This window comes from Agelaius phoeniceus, chromosome 3 (assembly GCF_051311805.1).
Source record: "Agelaius phoeniceus isolate bAgePho1 chromosome 3, bAgePho1.hap1, whole genome shotgun sequence".
NCBI classification, from domain to species: Eukaryota; Metazoa; Chordata; class Aves; order Passeriformes; family Icteridae; genus Agelaius; species Agelaius phoeniceus.
Genome location: NC_135267.1, coordinates 99237039 through 99250204, shown reverse-complemented (window position 1 = coordinate 99250204; position 13166 = coordinate 99237039). Strand labels below are relative to the sequence as shown.

General features: G+C 41.1%; 1 protein-coding gene across 5 annotated transcripts in view; it reads right to left on the bottom strand.

The window, feature by feature from the left end:
* PCSK2 (proprotein convertase subtilisin/kexin type 2) overlaps positions 1-13166 on the bottom strand; it is a 103217-nt gene that overhangs the window by 2261 nt on the left and 87790 nt on the right. For all 5 annotated transcript variants that reach the window (XM_077175967.1, XM_077175966.1, XM_077175964.1 and 2 more), the window contains 3 exons: positions 6692-6907; positions 5375-5475; positions 3171-3398 (listed from right to left, as the gene is read on the bottom strand). In XM_077175967.1, the coding sequence (XP_077032082.1) occupies positions 3171-3398; positions 5375-5475; positions 6692-6907 (545 nt within the window). The remainder of the gene's footprint in view (positions 1-3170; positions 3399-5374; positions 5476-6691; positions 6908-13166) is intronic.

Sequence of the window (13166 nt, the reverse complement as noted above, 5' to 3'; positions counted from 1 at the left end):
AACAGCTCCCGTACATGAGTACATACACCAAGGAAAGAAGCTGCACATGTTTACGAAGTTACCAAAGTGCAGTCTGGCCCAGGGGAGATGAGCCTGTAAAGTGCCTTCTAAACCTGTTGGGGTCAGGATGCAACTTCAATTACCCACTGCCTCAGAAACTGGCTGGCAAAGTACATGGAAAGTGTAAAAATGCTCTACATCTTCACCATCAGTGTTCTTTAAGCAGTGTGACATTTTCCTCTGTCTAAAAGAAATAATTGAAAGACAAGAATTACAGCAATCATTATGAAAGTGACCAAGTCACAAAAGAGTCCAGTCACCTTGTCATTATCTTGTCTTCCAGTGGCTTCTCCCTGACCTTACTTGTGCAAATTGAGAATCTTTTGACGGGCATTGACTACACTGTGGTAATGAATACCTTCTTTTCAAAAGAAATCAGCACCAGCTTTTTCCCTCTGCTAATGAAATACCACATTCTTTAGAGACCAGTGAAAGCATTTCATTCTAGCCTAGCTTCAAGGAACTCTTTTCTTCTTGAGATGAGCTCCAGATATTACACTTGGTACATCACTCTGTGGCTCAGGCCAGTCTCTGTCCCCCTTCCATAGAGTATTACCTTCTTGGAAGTACTTGCAGAGCAAAACTTCATTTAGATCGAGATCCTCAAGGCATTTAAACACTTACCTTATACTGAAAAACCTGTGTTCTGAGTATTATGGAGCAGAAGTTGGCATAACATAAATATTGTATAGCTAAAACATTTGAGCATCTAACACAATATTCTTGAGATACTTATTTGACATGTCAAAGCACAAGAAAATGCACTACATGCAGACAGATGTGAAGGGTTGTAATTTCACAGTTGCCACGTGCTTGCAGTTTCTCTGCATGGGAAGCCTCTATCTCAACTCAATCTGAATTCATGCTGTCTCACAGACTTTTCACAGTGGACAAAGCTTTGTCAAACACTGCTTCATTCCCAGAGATGTGACAAGTGTTTTATCTCCTTCAGTTAATGAGGAGGGACATCACAGTATGAGTCTTTTCTTCCTGTCCAGACTAAAGCCCAAAGAAGCAAGAGCAATATGTTCCCACAACATCTGCTCTGCAGAAGGTTTGACAGCTGCAAAAAGCTTTTCTCTCCACCTTCTCAAATACTGCAGTGCAAAAGCTCTCTCAGCTCTCTAAAAACACGAGAAAAGGCTTCCTCTGTTTCCCCCTTTCCTATTAACTAGGATCAAATAGTCTCTGCTTCACTAGACTAATTATTGTAGTCTAGGTGATTTTTCCTAAAGAAACAAAAAGAACCAGGGTTAATGGAAAAGCCTGACACAAAGGTGAAGAAGAAAAAGTGGATTTTCCACAGCCTTACCATGTGCCACTACCCAACTTGTGTGTATATATATACATATATATATATATATATATATATATATATATATAGTATGTCCATGGCATAGGAGCCAGTGGGAGATTATATATAGTATATCCACTTTTGCAGGTGTAGTACAGGTGCAGTGGGAGATGAGCAGAGGGAGCTCCTGTGTGCTCCTGTTCCTCAGTTAATGGACTACGTTTTCTTAAAATTTTGTATTTCCCTAAACCAGCCAGAACCCTTGTCAGGAAAAGTTCCTGTTGCTAACAAATGTTTCTATTTTAAATACTGGTTGTGTTCAGTACACGGTATATTATGTCTGTTAATTATTTCCTGGCCTTTTGCTTAATTGACAATGCTGCTCTAAAACACACCTCTGTATCAACTGCTCACCTTCATAAATCTATACCAGATACATTTGTTATATATAAAAATATCTATACTTAAATAAAAATATAGAGAAAATATATATAAAATGTTGCTTCAGCAAGCCAAACCAAGAGAACAACCCACTTATCTACAGCAAAGATGCAGAGTTTTAATTTCCAAAGAATCTCTGGAGATGCTGGGACTTAGCTAGCTATTTTTTTTATGTGCAATTCAAAAAATGTACATGTTGCACTTCATAATGCTTATCATCTCCTGTCAGTGACATTTTCATTGGGGAACACAAATATTATAGCAGTACTGTTAATATATAGATGTGTCAGGCAATTGACAGGGAGACACCCTTACAGCCTACAGAAATAAATGTTCTTTCCTCCTCTAGGATGATCCCCATTTCAGTAAATGGAGCTATCCTAAGATAAATGAGATTATTGTGCATTTAATTATTAATAACCTAGAGATATCCTAAAACCAGCTTTGGTATTCTCATTTGTTTTTTACCTGTGAGTATGCATAGGACAGATAAATTAAAACTCAGAGCTCAGCTGCAGAACCTTGAATCATGCAAATTCAATTTGCAAGGTTGGGGGAAAATCCACTCTTTCCCTGGCTGAGCTATGTGCTAGGGTGGCATCCTGGTTTGTTTTCTGTTTCCAACAGAATAATGTTCTCTTCAAAAATGGCACTGAAAAGTCAAATTTCAAATGGTATAGATATAATTCAGGCCATTATTAAGTTAGTATTTCAATTACTTAAATTAAACTAAAGCTGTTGTAGTCAATTAGCATTCATTCATTCATTTGTTGACTCATTCACTTTAGCACGTAAAGGTAAATCAGAAAATAACCTGACTACCTACCCTGAAATTAGAGAATTTAAGAGCTTAAAGCAAGCACAATTAAATGCCATAGTGCTCAGTGCTGGTACTTGTTCAGCTTTTTTTTGCTTCAGTCTTCTGGAGATAAAATTGTCTGCTGAAGAATCTCACAATGAGATATGACCTGGCTGATAGATATTTCATGTGGCAGCAGTTTATGTAATTTACAGTGCCAGTCTCCCAGATTTTCATTTGGGGATAGGCTCTTTATTCACAGAAACTTTACCACAAATATACCTGCGAGTGCCCAGGAGAAATGAATGTTGCTATTAACACTACTGGCACTAGCATATAGGATGAGCTATAGAATGTACTGCTCCAGCAAGCCAGGAACTGAAAAATCATATAGTTTCATCAAGCATTGTTGATAAAAAATGTTTTATCAACTTATTACTGGTAATGTTATGGTTTCTTAGGAAACAAAAAAACCTCATTAAGTTTCTTTAACTGTCTTTGCTAACATAATTTTATGCTTGCAGTCTCCCAGATGCCTGGAAGAAGCCAAACATATCCACCAGACTATTCACTTACTCAGGTTCCTGTATTGACCCTCCAACACAATGGAATCTCTCAGGAACAGTCTTCCAGTCTTTTGCCATCTTAACCATGGCTCCTGCATCTAGGACACCATAGCCAAACAAATGGTTGAACTCCAGTCCAACACCATTCCTACGCCACCTGTGAACCTCATCATGAAGCTGGTTCCTCTTGGAGGTGAGCACTGTCAGATGCTGCATGTCTCTCCATGTCAGATGCAAGCTGTGGAAGAGCAACATGAGAAACAAACATTACAGTATTTCCAAGCAGATATTAAAGAAAAACTGTGCTTGAGTAAGGCTTTGGGTAAAGTTTGCTTCTATGAATAACACTGAAATTGTAACTACACACATATCAGTAACAAAGCTTCTATTGGTCCTTCTATTGAGCTCAGTGAGAATAAGAATAGGTTTGAAGTATATAGTACTTTTCCAAATATGTTCTCCAAAATTGCAAAACCACTTCTAATTCAAACCATCAGCCTAAAAGGACGTGCTTTTCAGCTTTCTGTGCCCCAAGTAATAAGCATGTGTATGGGCTGAATGTATACCAGAACAGCCTTACTGTCATTCCCCAAGGTGACACAAGACAGCTGAAAAGAAGATATCGCTTGCATCATTCTTATTGTGATCTTTTAAAAGCTTGCTCCATATCTTAAAGCTGTACTTTCTATTTCACAGATTGGTCTGGTTTGAGAGACACATCAGTCCTATATTGTGTATGAGCTGACAGACATAATGCAGGCAAGAACAGGCTTTCATGGGAGATTGTCAGTGACTCCTGGCAAGGCTCATCCAGGATGCACAATACAATTCAATACAGCCAGAAGGATATGGAAGACACTGACAGTTCCTTCTCTCTCCTGCTGCCTTTTCAGCAAAGCCTAGAAATTCTAGTGCAAGCCAGGGGTATTAAGTCTAATTCCTATTCATTATAATGGCAGAGTAATTCCAGTCTTTATGGGTAGCTCAAATGAAAAAGAATAATTATTACTGAGATATTTAGGTTCCAGTCCAGTTTAAACATTCAGTGGTCAGAAAAGTCATTAAACCTTTACATTTTTATGGCCATATTAATATTTTATATAGTGGCTGTCCCACTGAATGAATTTGATAGTAGAAGGAATGATCATCCAAAGCTAAACATTTGGCATGTGTTTTACATGTATAAAACCTGAAAAATGAGACTTGGACCAAGTCATGTTCTGAGCACAATAGCCATTGCTCTGTTAATGTAAACTTGGCCTCCTTTCACAAATCTTCATTATTCTGCACTGTTGAAGGAAACTATGCACATAGTACTCACTTCATGTTGTGGTTACAGCAACTGAAACTCTGTAACTAAGCAAATGTTGCCTCAGTTCATGAAAAAAAAAAAAAACATATTGAAAGGAAAACTTTTCCTAATCAGTAGAGAAGAAGGTAATGATTTCAAGATATAAAAATGGTTCCAGCGTCAGGAATACCATGGAGATAGTAAACAGACAATGGATATTTATTCCTTCATGTAACAGAGCAATTACAGAACACAGAAGCAAGCTACCAGCAATGGGTTAAGAAAACAAAGAAAACATTCCACACGACCATTGCAAAAAAAAATATTGAGGAACTGGTTGTTACTGGATGACCTAGGTGCCAAATACAGACAATCTGAAAAAGAGTTAGACAACTCCAAGGAAGATCAATCTGCCTCTGGCTATTAAGCAGAAGAGACCCACTGCTGTCTCTACAAATCATGGCTCAACAAAGCTCCTGTTGTAAGATCATTTTTAATCCTCACTTCTTGTCCTCTTCCTAAGCATCTGTCATTGCAGACAGTATCCTAGCACAAGATGAACTCCTGTCTCTTATTACAGGGTCATTCTTATATTTTTATAGGCTGGGCATTTCACAGAGGACATGTGGAGAAATTAAATAATCCCTTCCTCCAAACAGTGCTAGAGAAGTCTAATTCCCAGATGCAGAGGATGGGGAGGACACAGAGAGAGCCAGACAGCCAAAATACATCCGCCATGCAACTTTGGCAAGGCTGTTGCTCCATCTGCAAGTCACGATGCACACCACTACTGTACAAGGTGGCTTTTGAGCTGGTTATTGCAGCCTCATGCCACAGCCAGCCAACTGAAATGACGAACACCATTAAATAAACCACAGGTCCTCTCCTCTCTAGAGCTCATGAGGAATTTCTCAACAGCATACTTAGCCTCCAGGGCCAGGGCGAACACTCCGGCTGCTTCAGGGGCAGCTGCAGATGTGCCTGAATGACGCAGGGTGCAGTTGCCATACAAATCTGTTGTAGCCTGCAATGATATTAGATGTAATTAATGAAACCAGCTATCCCATTTTCACTGCAGCTACAGACTCAGAAAAATACAGAAATTGGAGTTTGTGTCCTTGCTCTTTCATTGTATTCATGCCCATGCTCTGTTCTTTTCTGGAAGAGTGTATCAATTTAAAACCACAGTGAGACACATTTAGAGCATAAATGAAAGAGCAAGTCATCAGGTAGTAAACCACTGGTCATTATCACTTAGAACCCTTACAAACTTCTTACAAACATGGCTTAACCACCAAAGGCCTTAAATTCATTTCTGATTATCAAAAAGATTTGAACTAGAATTGTTAACACTATTGAGTTTTTTAACATTTGTCCAACTCCGAGACCAGCAGCAGCACCAGGCTGCTGTCTTCTGTGCAGATTAGTCACTAGCAGAGACCAGAAAAATACCTCAGAAATGCATTTTATGGCAATAATTACAAAGATGCCACAGATCATTTTGGCTGGTATCATCACAGAGCTGACTGAAGACAGAAAGCAGTGCTCTGTCTGCTACTGCATGTGGGCATTTAGGATTGCACACTGTGTCTTGGGGATTTGAAACAGGGCCATGGAAAATGTACAACAGCTTTTTGCAAAAAAGAACTTTGAGTCAGTATGCCTGCATTTTCCACTCTGTAAACTGAACTAGTCTGAAGGTGCTAAAGAGCCGTGATCATTACAGTGGAAGTGAATCCTAAATACAATTGAACTAAACTTGCCTGTTTTCCAGCTGTAGGTATGGCCCTGCAGCAACAGCAGGCTCTGGTAATCAGAACCCCCATATGTCCTCCGTGGATGACTAAATGTCATTTTGCTCTGTGCTGCTTGTACAGCAGAAGTCTGCCAGTACAAGAAAATATGATCTCAGATGTTAACTTAGATTTTTACAGAAACCTTTTGTCACACTGTCCTCCAGAAAGAGGGCAACTGAACTTTGTAATCTGGTTTCTGATAAAGGAAAGCACCGACTTTCCTTTGAAGCTCTAAAAGATGGAAGATCATTCTGTTCTCAGTAAAAATCCCACATCTTCTCAGCTGACAGTTTTGGCACCATCACATACTGCAAATGAGAAAATATTCATCACAACAAAGAACCATCTGCTGCTCCGAAGTACACAGAGTTGCAATAGGTCATACAGATAGATATACATCATGCACAAACACAGCAACAGCAGCACAATAGTATCAGGACTCACCACACCAGCTTCTGGATTTCTCTTCCTCCCATTACTAAAGGTGGAGGCTAAGGTTGAAGAGCAGCTTTCATCATACAGAGCTGTCCGCCCATCATTTATGGCAGAATTGATGGAGATTGTCCACATGCTCGATGCATAACCATCACAATTACAGTCATCATAGCTGCCTCCATCTCCAGAGGCCCAGACATAGATGCTGCCTTTTCCACCCCGGCCCTGTGAGAGGAGAAAATCAACCCTCTGGAGTTAAACAGCAAATAGGAGATAGCAGCAACTTTAAACTTCTGAAGTGCTCAGGCTTGAACAACAGGCCCAAGCGAAAGTTGACTTAGATGAATCCTGAAAATCATAAAATAGATACTGTCTATGGTTAGCCATTTAACAAAAGAATCTTGCATACAGGCTCACCAAGCTGCTTTAACATGAAACCGACTGCTTTAAAAACTTTCACATGACCTTACGTAACTATCTGCAAGATATGTTAATAAATGTATCATTTAAAGAAACCTTCCCAACTGACACCACCAGATGTTTATTTGCAAGAAATCCCACCACGGCTTGCGCTCTGGCCAAGCCCTGGTCCCTGTTGGTTGGGAAGTGTGTTATAAAAGCTGGAACACTCCATTCGCAGTGACTCTGGAGACCTCACTTAGGAGGGAACGCACTTCTAGGACCTCCCAGTTCCCTGGAAAGTTCTCCAAATAGCCACTGCAACAGACCCAGTGGCTGTGGGTTCTGGAGGATGGTATTTAGGCAATTTGTGATATATCTTTCTCAATCACTATTCTCTCTCCCTCATACAGTACTTATTAGGTGCATTATCTTGCTTGTTTTGTTTGTTGCTGAAGCCAAGTGCATAGTAAGCTTATTGTTTTATTAAATGTATTATTTTGCCTCTGTGTTGCCTCAGTATTAGTAGTAAAATAAGACCATTCTTTATTGGTATCCATGTCCTTTAAATCGCCCCCATCAATTGGGAAAACAACTGCACATCTAATTGTAAAGCTGAGCATCTATAAAGGAGAAATATGGTACAAATAAAACATATATGAAACCTCAGCTGTGATACACAGACCTATGCAGGTTATTAAATCCAGATAAATGGCAGCCAAAGCCAGTTCTGCAATCTTGTGTACACAAAGCACTTCCATTTATCATCTGGTTTGCTTCATACCCTGAAGGCTCCTGTGGCACATGCCAAGACATTTTACATATTCATTAGCATTTATGTCATGGTCTAAGTGCCATGAGGAAAAGTGTTTTAAAAGGGATATAGGTCATCTCACAGGCTGGGTTTGTAAGATCCAGTTAGGTTCAGACAATGGCTAAAAAGCTTTACCAGCACTATTTTCTCTCAATACATTTCTTTTTCCAAAGGTATGATTGGCTCAGTTGTTTCTCTGACAAACCAGATTCTACTTTTAAGGAGAAAATAAAGCTACAAGGCCTTACAAAAAATCTACAGAAAAACGGTCTTGTAATTATTCTGAGACGGACAGAACTGACTGAAGCTGAAGGGCTACTATAAAGGCTTGCCATTAATTAAACTAAATAAATCCATACCCTCTCCCCAGCTTCCAGATAGGCAAGTAGTGGGAAAGGATCAACTCAGCTCCTTTTAATTCCATAATCAGAAAGAGGTAGGAGCTGTCTGAAAGAGAGTGAGATGTGAGAACTTCAACTCCCAGGGAAAGATCTGTAGTATGGAACTCAAAGCTCAGATCTCCAACTGATTCGAGCACAGCCACCATTTCTCTCTATGTTTAGTTCAAGTAATCCAACATTTACTTCCAAGAGCACCAGAAGTCTGCAAGGCTAGAATTTAACACACTGTTTAGATGCACTGAGCAAAACACTAAAAAATTTCTTCTGGTCTTCTCACTGCCCAGCATGAAATGGAAGTTAATGAATATAAAAACGTAGTAACCTGCAGTAGCATTTTAATAGGGAACCTTTTCAGTCAGGATTTTAAATCAAATCTGAGCTCCCAGCAGTAGCTTCTATTTTTCATTGCACCCCACTGAACAGAGCAACCTCATTATTTCAAGCACGTTAGTGAATTGCATTATAATCCACTGAATTGCGCAGCAGGATTGCTGACACTGGGATATGTAACATCTCAGGACACAGATTTTCATAATAAAGATAATGACTATGAAAAAGCTCTCTGAAATCCATCTAAGAACTTCCACAAAGGCCTGCTATCAGTTGCATTTTAAGGGAGGAGGATACTGTTGCAAAAATATGTACTTTTAAGAACAAAATCATGCTAGCAATTTATTTTAAAAATAAAATTCAGTAGAACAACACCAGTTCTGCCTTTTTTCTCTTGGACTTTTTCCATATCCCACTTTTTGCTCTGACTGCCATTAGTTTATGGGCCCAAACCTTGTCCTTGGACTGCCTTCAGAGGCTACATACCAATCTTGCCACCACCATGCCCACCAACACCACCACATCACTTTGCAACCCTCTACCTGCTTTGGACAGCCTCAGTCCCAAAAAACCAGGTGGCTGTCCAACACAGAAAGCAGATGGCAGGAATAGGATGCTCGTCATGTATGGACCCGTTCTTAAACAATCTCCTTTCTTGTCATTTGAAAGGGAAACACTTCAATTTCATGTGAGAAATTCACTAAAGTGCTAACATGAATTTAACCTCTGCAGTGTCCAGCACAGAGAAAAAAACTTAGCCCTGCTCAGCAGGACTGTTTTGTGCTGCCAAGCATTTTACCCCATGAATGGGATTTGTAGCAGAATGGCAGAAAATGCATGTAACATATTGTTGGTATGAAGCAAGGGGAAGTCACAGAGGAACTGAAACTCTGGGATGGGTTTTATGCATGCAATTACTGTAACTTTGAGAATGGCTTCACGATATTGCTTTCACAGGAGTCATATCCATAAGTGGTCTCAGTGTTAAAACCTACAACTCATCTCTTAATACTCTAATTTCAATTGCCTTTCCTTCCTAGCCAGGACTGGAAAGACAAGCAAACACTGCTGGAATAAACTGACAGCAGTTCAACCGCATTATTTGTAATGATGCTTAGGACTTGTTGTTCATATGTCCCACAGTCAGATCCCACAGAGAGACTGCCTGCACAAGCAAACTGGTCGCTGTTCTCAGGGATTGTGTAGTTTACCAGGTAGAAATATACAGCTTCAGGAGAAGTAAATTTTCAGTTCTCTGGATAGTAGTAGTAATAAAACTGATCTAGTCCTCATCTAGTGGGTCGCATCCTTGCTCGTGGCATGGCAGGGGTTCAAGAATTAGATGGCCTTTAAGGTCCATTCCTACTCAAAGCACTCTATGATTCTGTGATAAGCCAGAAAAATAAAATCCAGCTGTATTAACTAAACATCATATTTAAAGTGAACTGAAAGCTCTTATTTGCATCTCAACCTTATGTGAACCTAAAAAATATTACTAGTGTGACTCAAGCTGCTGTCCATGTGGACCAAAAACGGGACTGAAGAAGGCAATAGTAACATACACTGTAACCACTAGAGGGAGCCTGAAGGAAGATTCAGGAAGAACACAACACCAGGAAGGTTTTAAGATACGTTTTAAAGAGTATCTTTCCTCCACAATCTTGTAGAAACCTGCTCATTTCCTCCAAAAGTGATGCATGGCCTGGCACTCACCCTTCTGAGCCATCTGAAGATATATCTCACTCAGAGCTGAAAATGGATCATGGTGCATTTAATACCAGCCCAAGAGAGGCCCAGTTCTCAATTCAAGTTGAACCAGAATTAAATGTTTGGCAAGGCTATATGTTTAGTAATTCACAGACAGTTCCTGTGAAGCTCTCTTTAAGAAAAGAGCAGGTTTTCTATTTCCGGTGTCTTTAGTGGGAAGCTGCACCATGAGGAAACATTGCCTGAGAAATATTCTTACCCCTTTTTCTCATCTTCCATAAATGCATAATCCCAGAGAAATATCTTTTGTGAGCTACCTTGCAAAAGCAAGCTGGCAGAAGACTTCAGCCTTTCTCACTTTATGTAACTTCAGGCATTACCTAAACTATGTTTTTCCCCCCTTGTTGTTTTCTTCATTCATTATGGCCTCTGGGCTAGTACCTGAGCCAGTGTTTCCTGAAGCTTTGGTTGTTTGATTTTGCATAGCCACCTATTGTTGCAGCCTGAATAGCTGCTAGTAAAGTCCAGGGTAAGGAAGGAAAAAGGGCCTTTGCATAATATCAACAGATGTTTAATTCAGCTGGCCAGTGAGATGTTTAGAGTCCCAAAGCACACACCTTGTGGAGGGTCCAGGTTCCCCTCTCTCAAGGAGCCCCGGGGTGACCCTGGTCTCCAGGGCGGTACTAAGGAGCCAGTGGGGTCTTATGGGCTTTCAAGGGAAGCTTCTTGTGTTTTCCCAAGCCAGGGGATGCCCCCCAGGGTCTCCACAACTCCCCATTTTGAAATTATTAAGAAAGCTTTTCTGAAGGGTCAACTGAATCAACACAAAATGACAAAAACAAATAAAGGCACTCATAAGACAGTTTTCAAAATGCAAAAAATTCTGACTCCCCAATGTCCAAACAGATTTTCTTAGAGCTGGCAGAAGGGATGCAGGGTTTGCTTAGTATGGTTTATCAGGAAACTGAGTCAGGAGAAGGTTTCTTCAGCAGGGATTGGTTCTCTGTCACCTGTGGCGGTGTTGTTGGCTCTGACAGACCCTGTACAAGGTAGGTAGGTAGGTGGTGTGCCTGTTGGAAACTCTAAACAGAAATCATTAACTTTTAAGAAAAAGATGGTTACTTTAGGGAAACTTTCCTTTCTTTCCCTCCCAATCACACTCCCTCTGGTATTACGAAGGAACTCTGGGGAAAAGGATTAGTGGAGGGAGACCATAGGTGAGGGGAAAGGGAGGTAGGAATTTATGGGAACATAAAAAAAGAGTAACAGGACAATGGAAAGGAAAAGGGGAAAGTGGGAGGGGGATACGGATGCCACAGGAATTTTTTGGGTTCTATTTCCTTGGTAGGTGTGTGGAGGACTTCTATGATGTGGATAATATTTCGCAGGTTTGCAGTCTGGTGCATGTTTACTACCTTGCACTGGAACTCTAACAGGTCCTGTCACATCGGCTGCTTGGGGGTCATTTCTTCCTTGTATTATATTAAATTCCACAATTTCTCCATCTCCTAGACTGTGGAGGTATTTCCTGGCGTTATTTTTTTTATAGCAGTCTTATGAACAAACACATCTTTGTTATCATTCCGGGTTATGAAACCGTATCTGTTTTTGACATTGAACCATTTCACTGTCCCCAAAATGTTCATGGCAAGGACTTTTTTACCTTTTTCAGTGGGTTTGTGTTTGTGTTGGTGGTGCTGGATGCGTTGCTGGTGCGCTGCCATGCAAAGTTCATCGCACTCCCGGTGCTAGTGGCCACGCTGAAATTCAGCCTCTTCTCCTTCTCGGGTGTCTGTCTCGGTTGGTGCCTGCGGGCGCTGCTGGCATGGGGGCAGTGGTTTCACAGCCAGGACTGCGGCTCTAAGCCATCCCCCGGTGGGGCTGTCTGCCTGCCCGTCGACAGCAGCACCCTAGGCCCGCCGGTCGTGCCTGCCCGCCCTTGGCCCCCATGCAGCGGGCTGCCACGGGGCGGGCTGGACAGTGAGTATCAGCCATGTGGAGCAGCAGTGGGGAGGCCGCAGGTTTTCTGCGGGGGCAGCTGTTCAGTGCGAGGGGGGATGGCTCTCACCACCTGCTCCGTCTTGCAGTGCTATAGCAACCAAGGTGAACATGTCTGTGGGAGGAAGTGTAAGTACCAGAGGGCGGAAGGGGGGACCCCGCAGCTCCAACCATGGGGTATCTGCCATCTTGAGCACATCAATGTGACTATGCAGCTGCGGCCATGCGGTGAGAGCCAACTTGGGCAGCAGGAGTAAAGATGGGAGAATCTGGAGGAGTCTGTCTGTGTGACAGGGGAGGAGGTGCAGGGGCACAAAGAGGGGAACACAGAGGAGGGTTTTTTCAGCTGTTTTTTAAATGGTCCTCAAGATTCAGAATGGATTTCATCATCATATTAAATAAAGAACGGAATTCTGTCTTAGTTTTTAACTTTTCCCAAATTACTTCCAAAAATGTATTGGTTCGGACTGAGTTCTGCAAAATATAAGGAAAGTGCTTAAATAACCAGTGTACAAAACACTTCAACTCCCCCTCTGAAAAACAAAAGTTTTCTTGAATAAAAGAATTTTTAAGGTGGAGGTTGATAAATGGGTGTGATTCATGCTAACTAAACTGTAATTACATCAATATTTTGGGAAAATAATTGGGAAAAGTATATGTGATTAGTGTTATGAAGCAGATAGGTTTTTTCGTAGATGATACATGTGAGAAACAGGATGCAGGAAATTGGGATGAACAAAAGTTAGGGAGACTCCCAAGCCAGAACTGGCATCAAGATGAAGTTAAGACAACTCCCAGAGCAGGACCGACCTTGAGAAGCTGGGACAATAAAGAG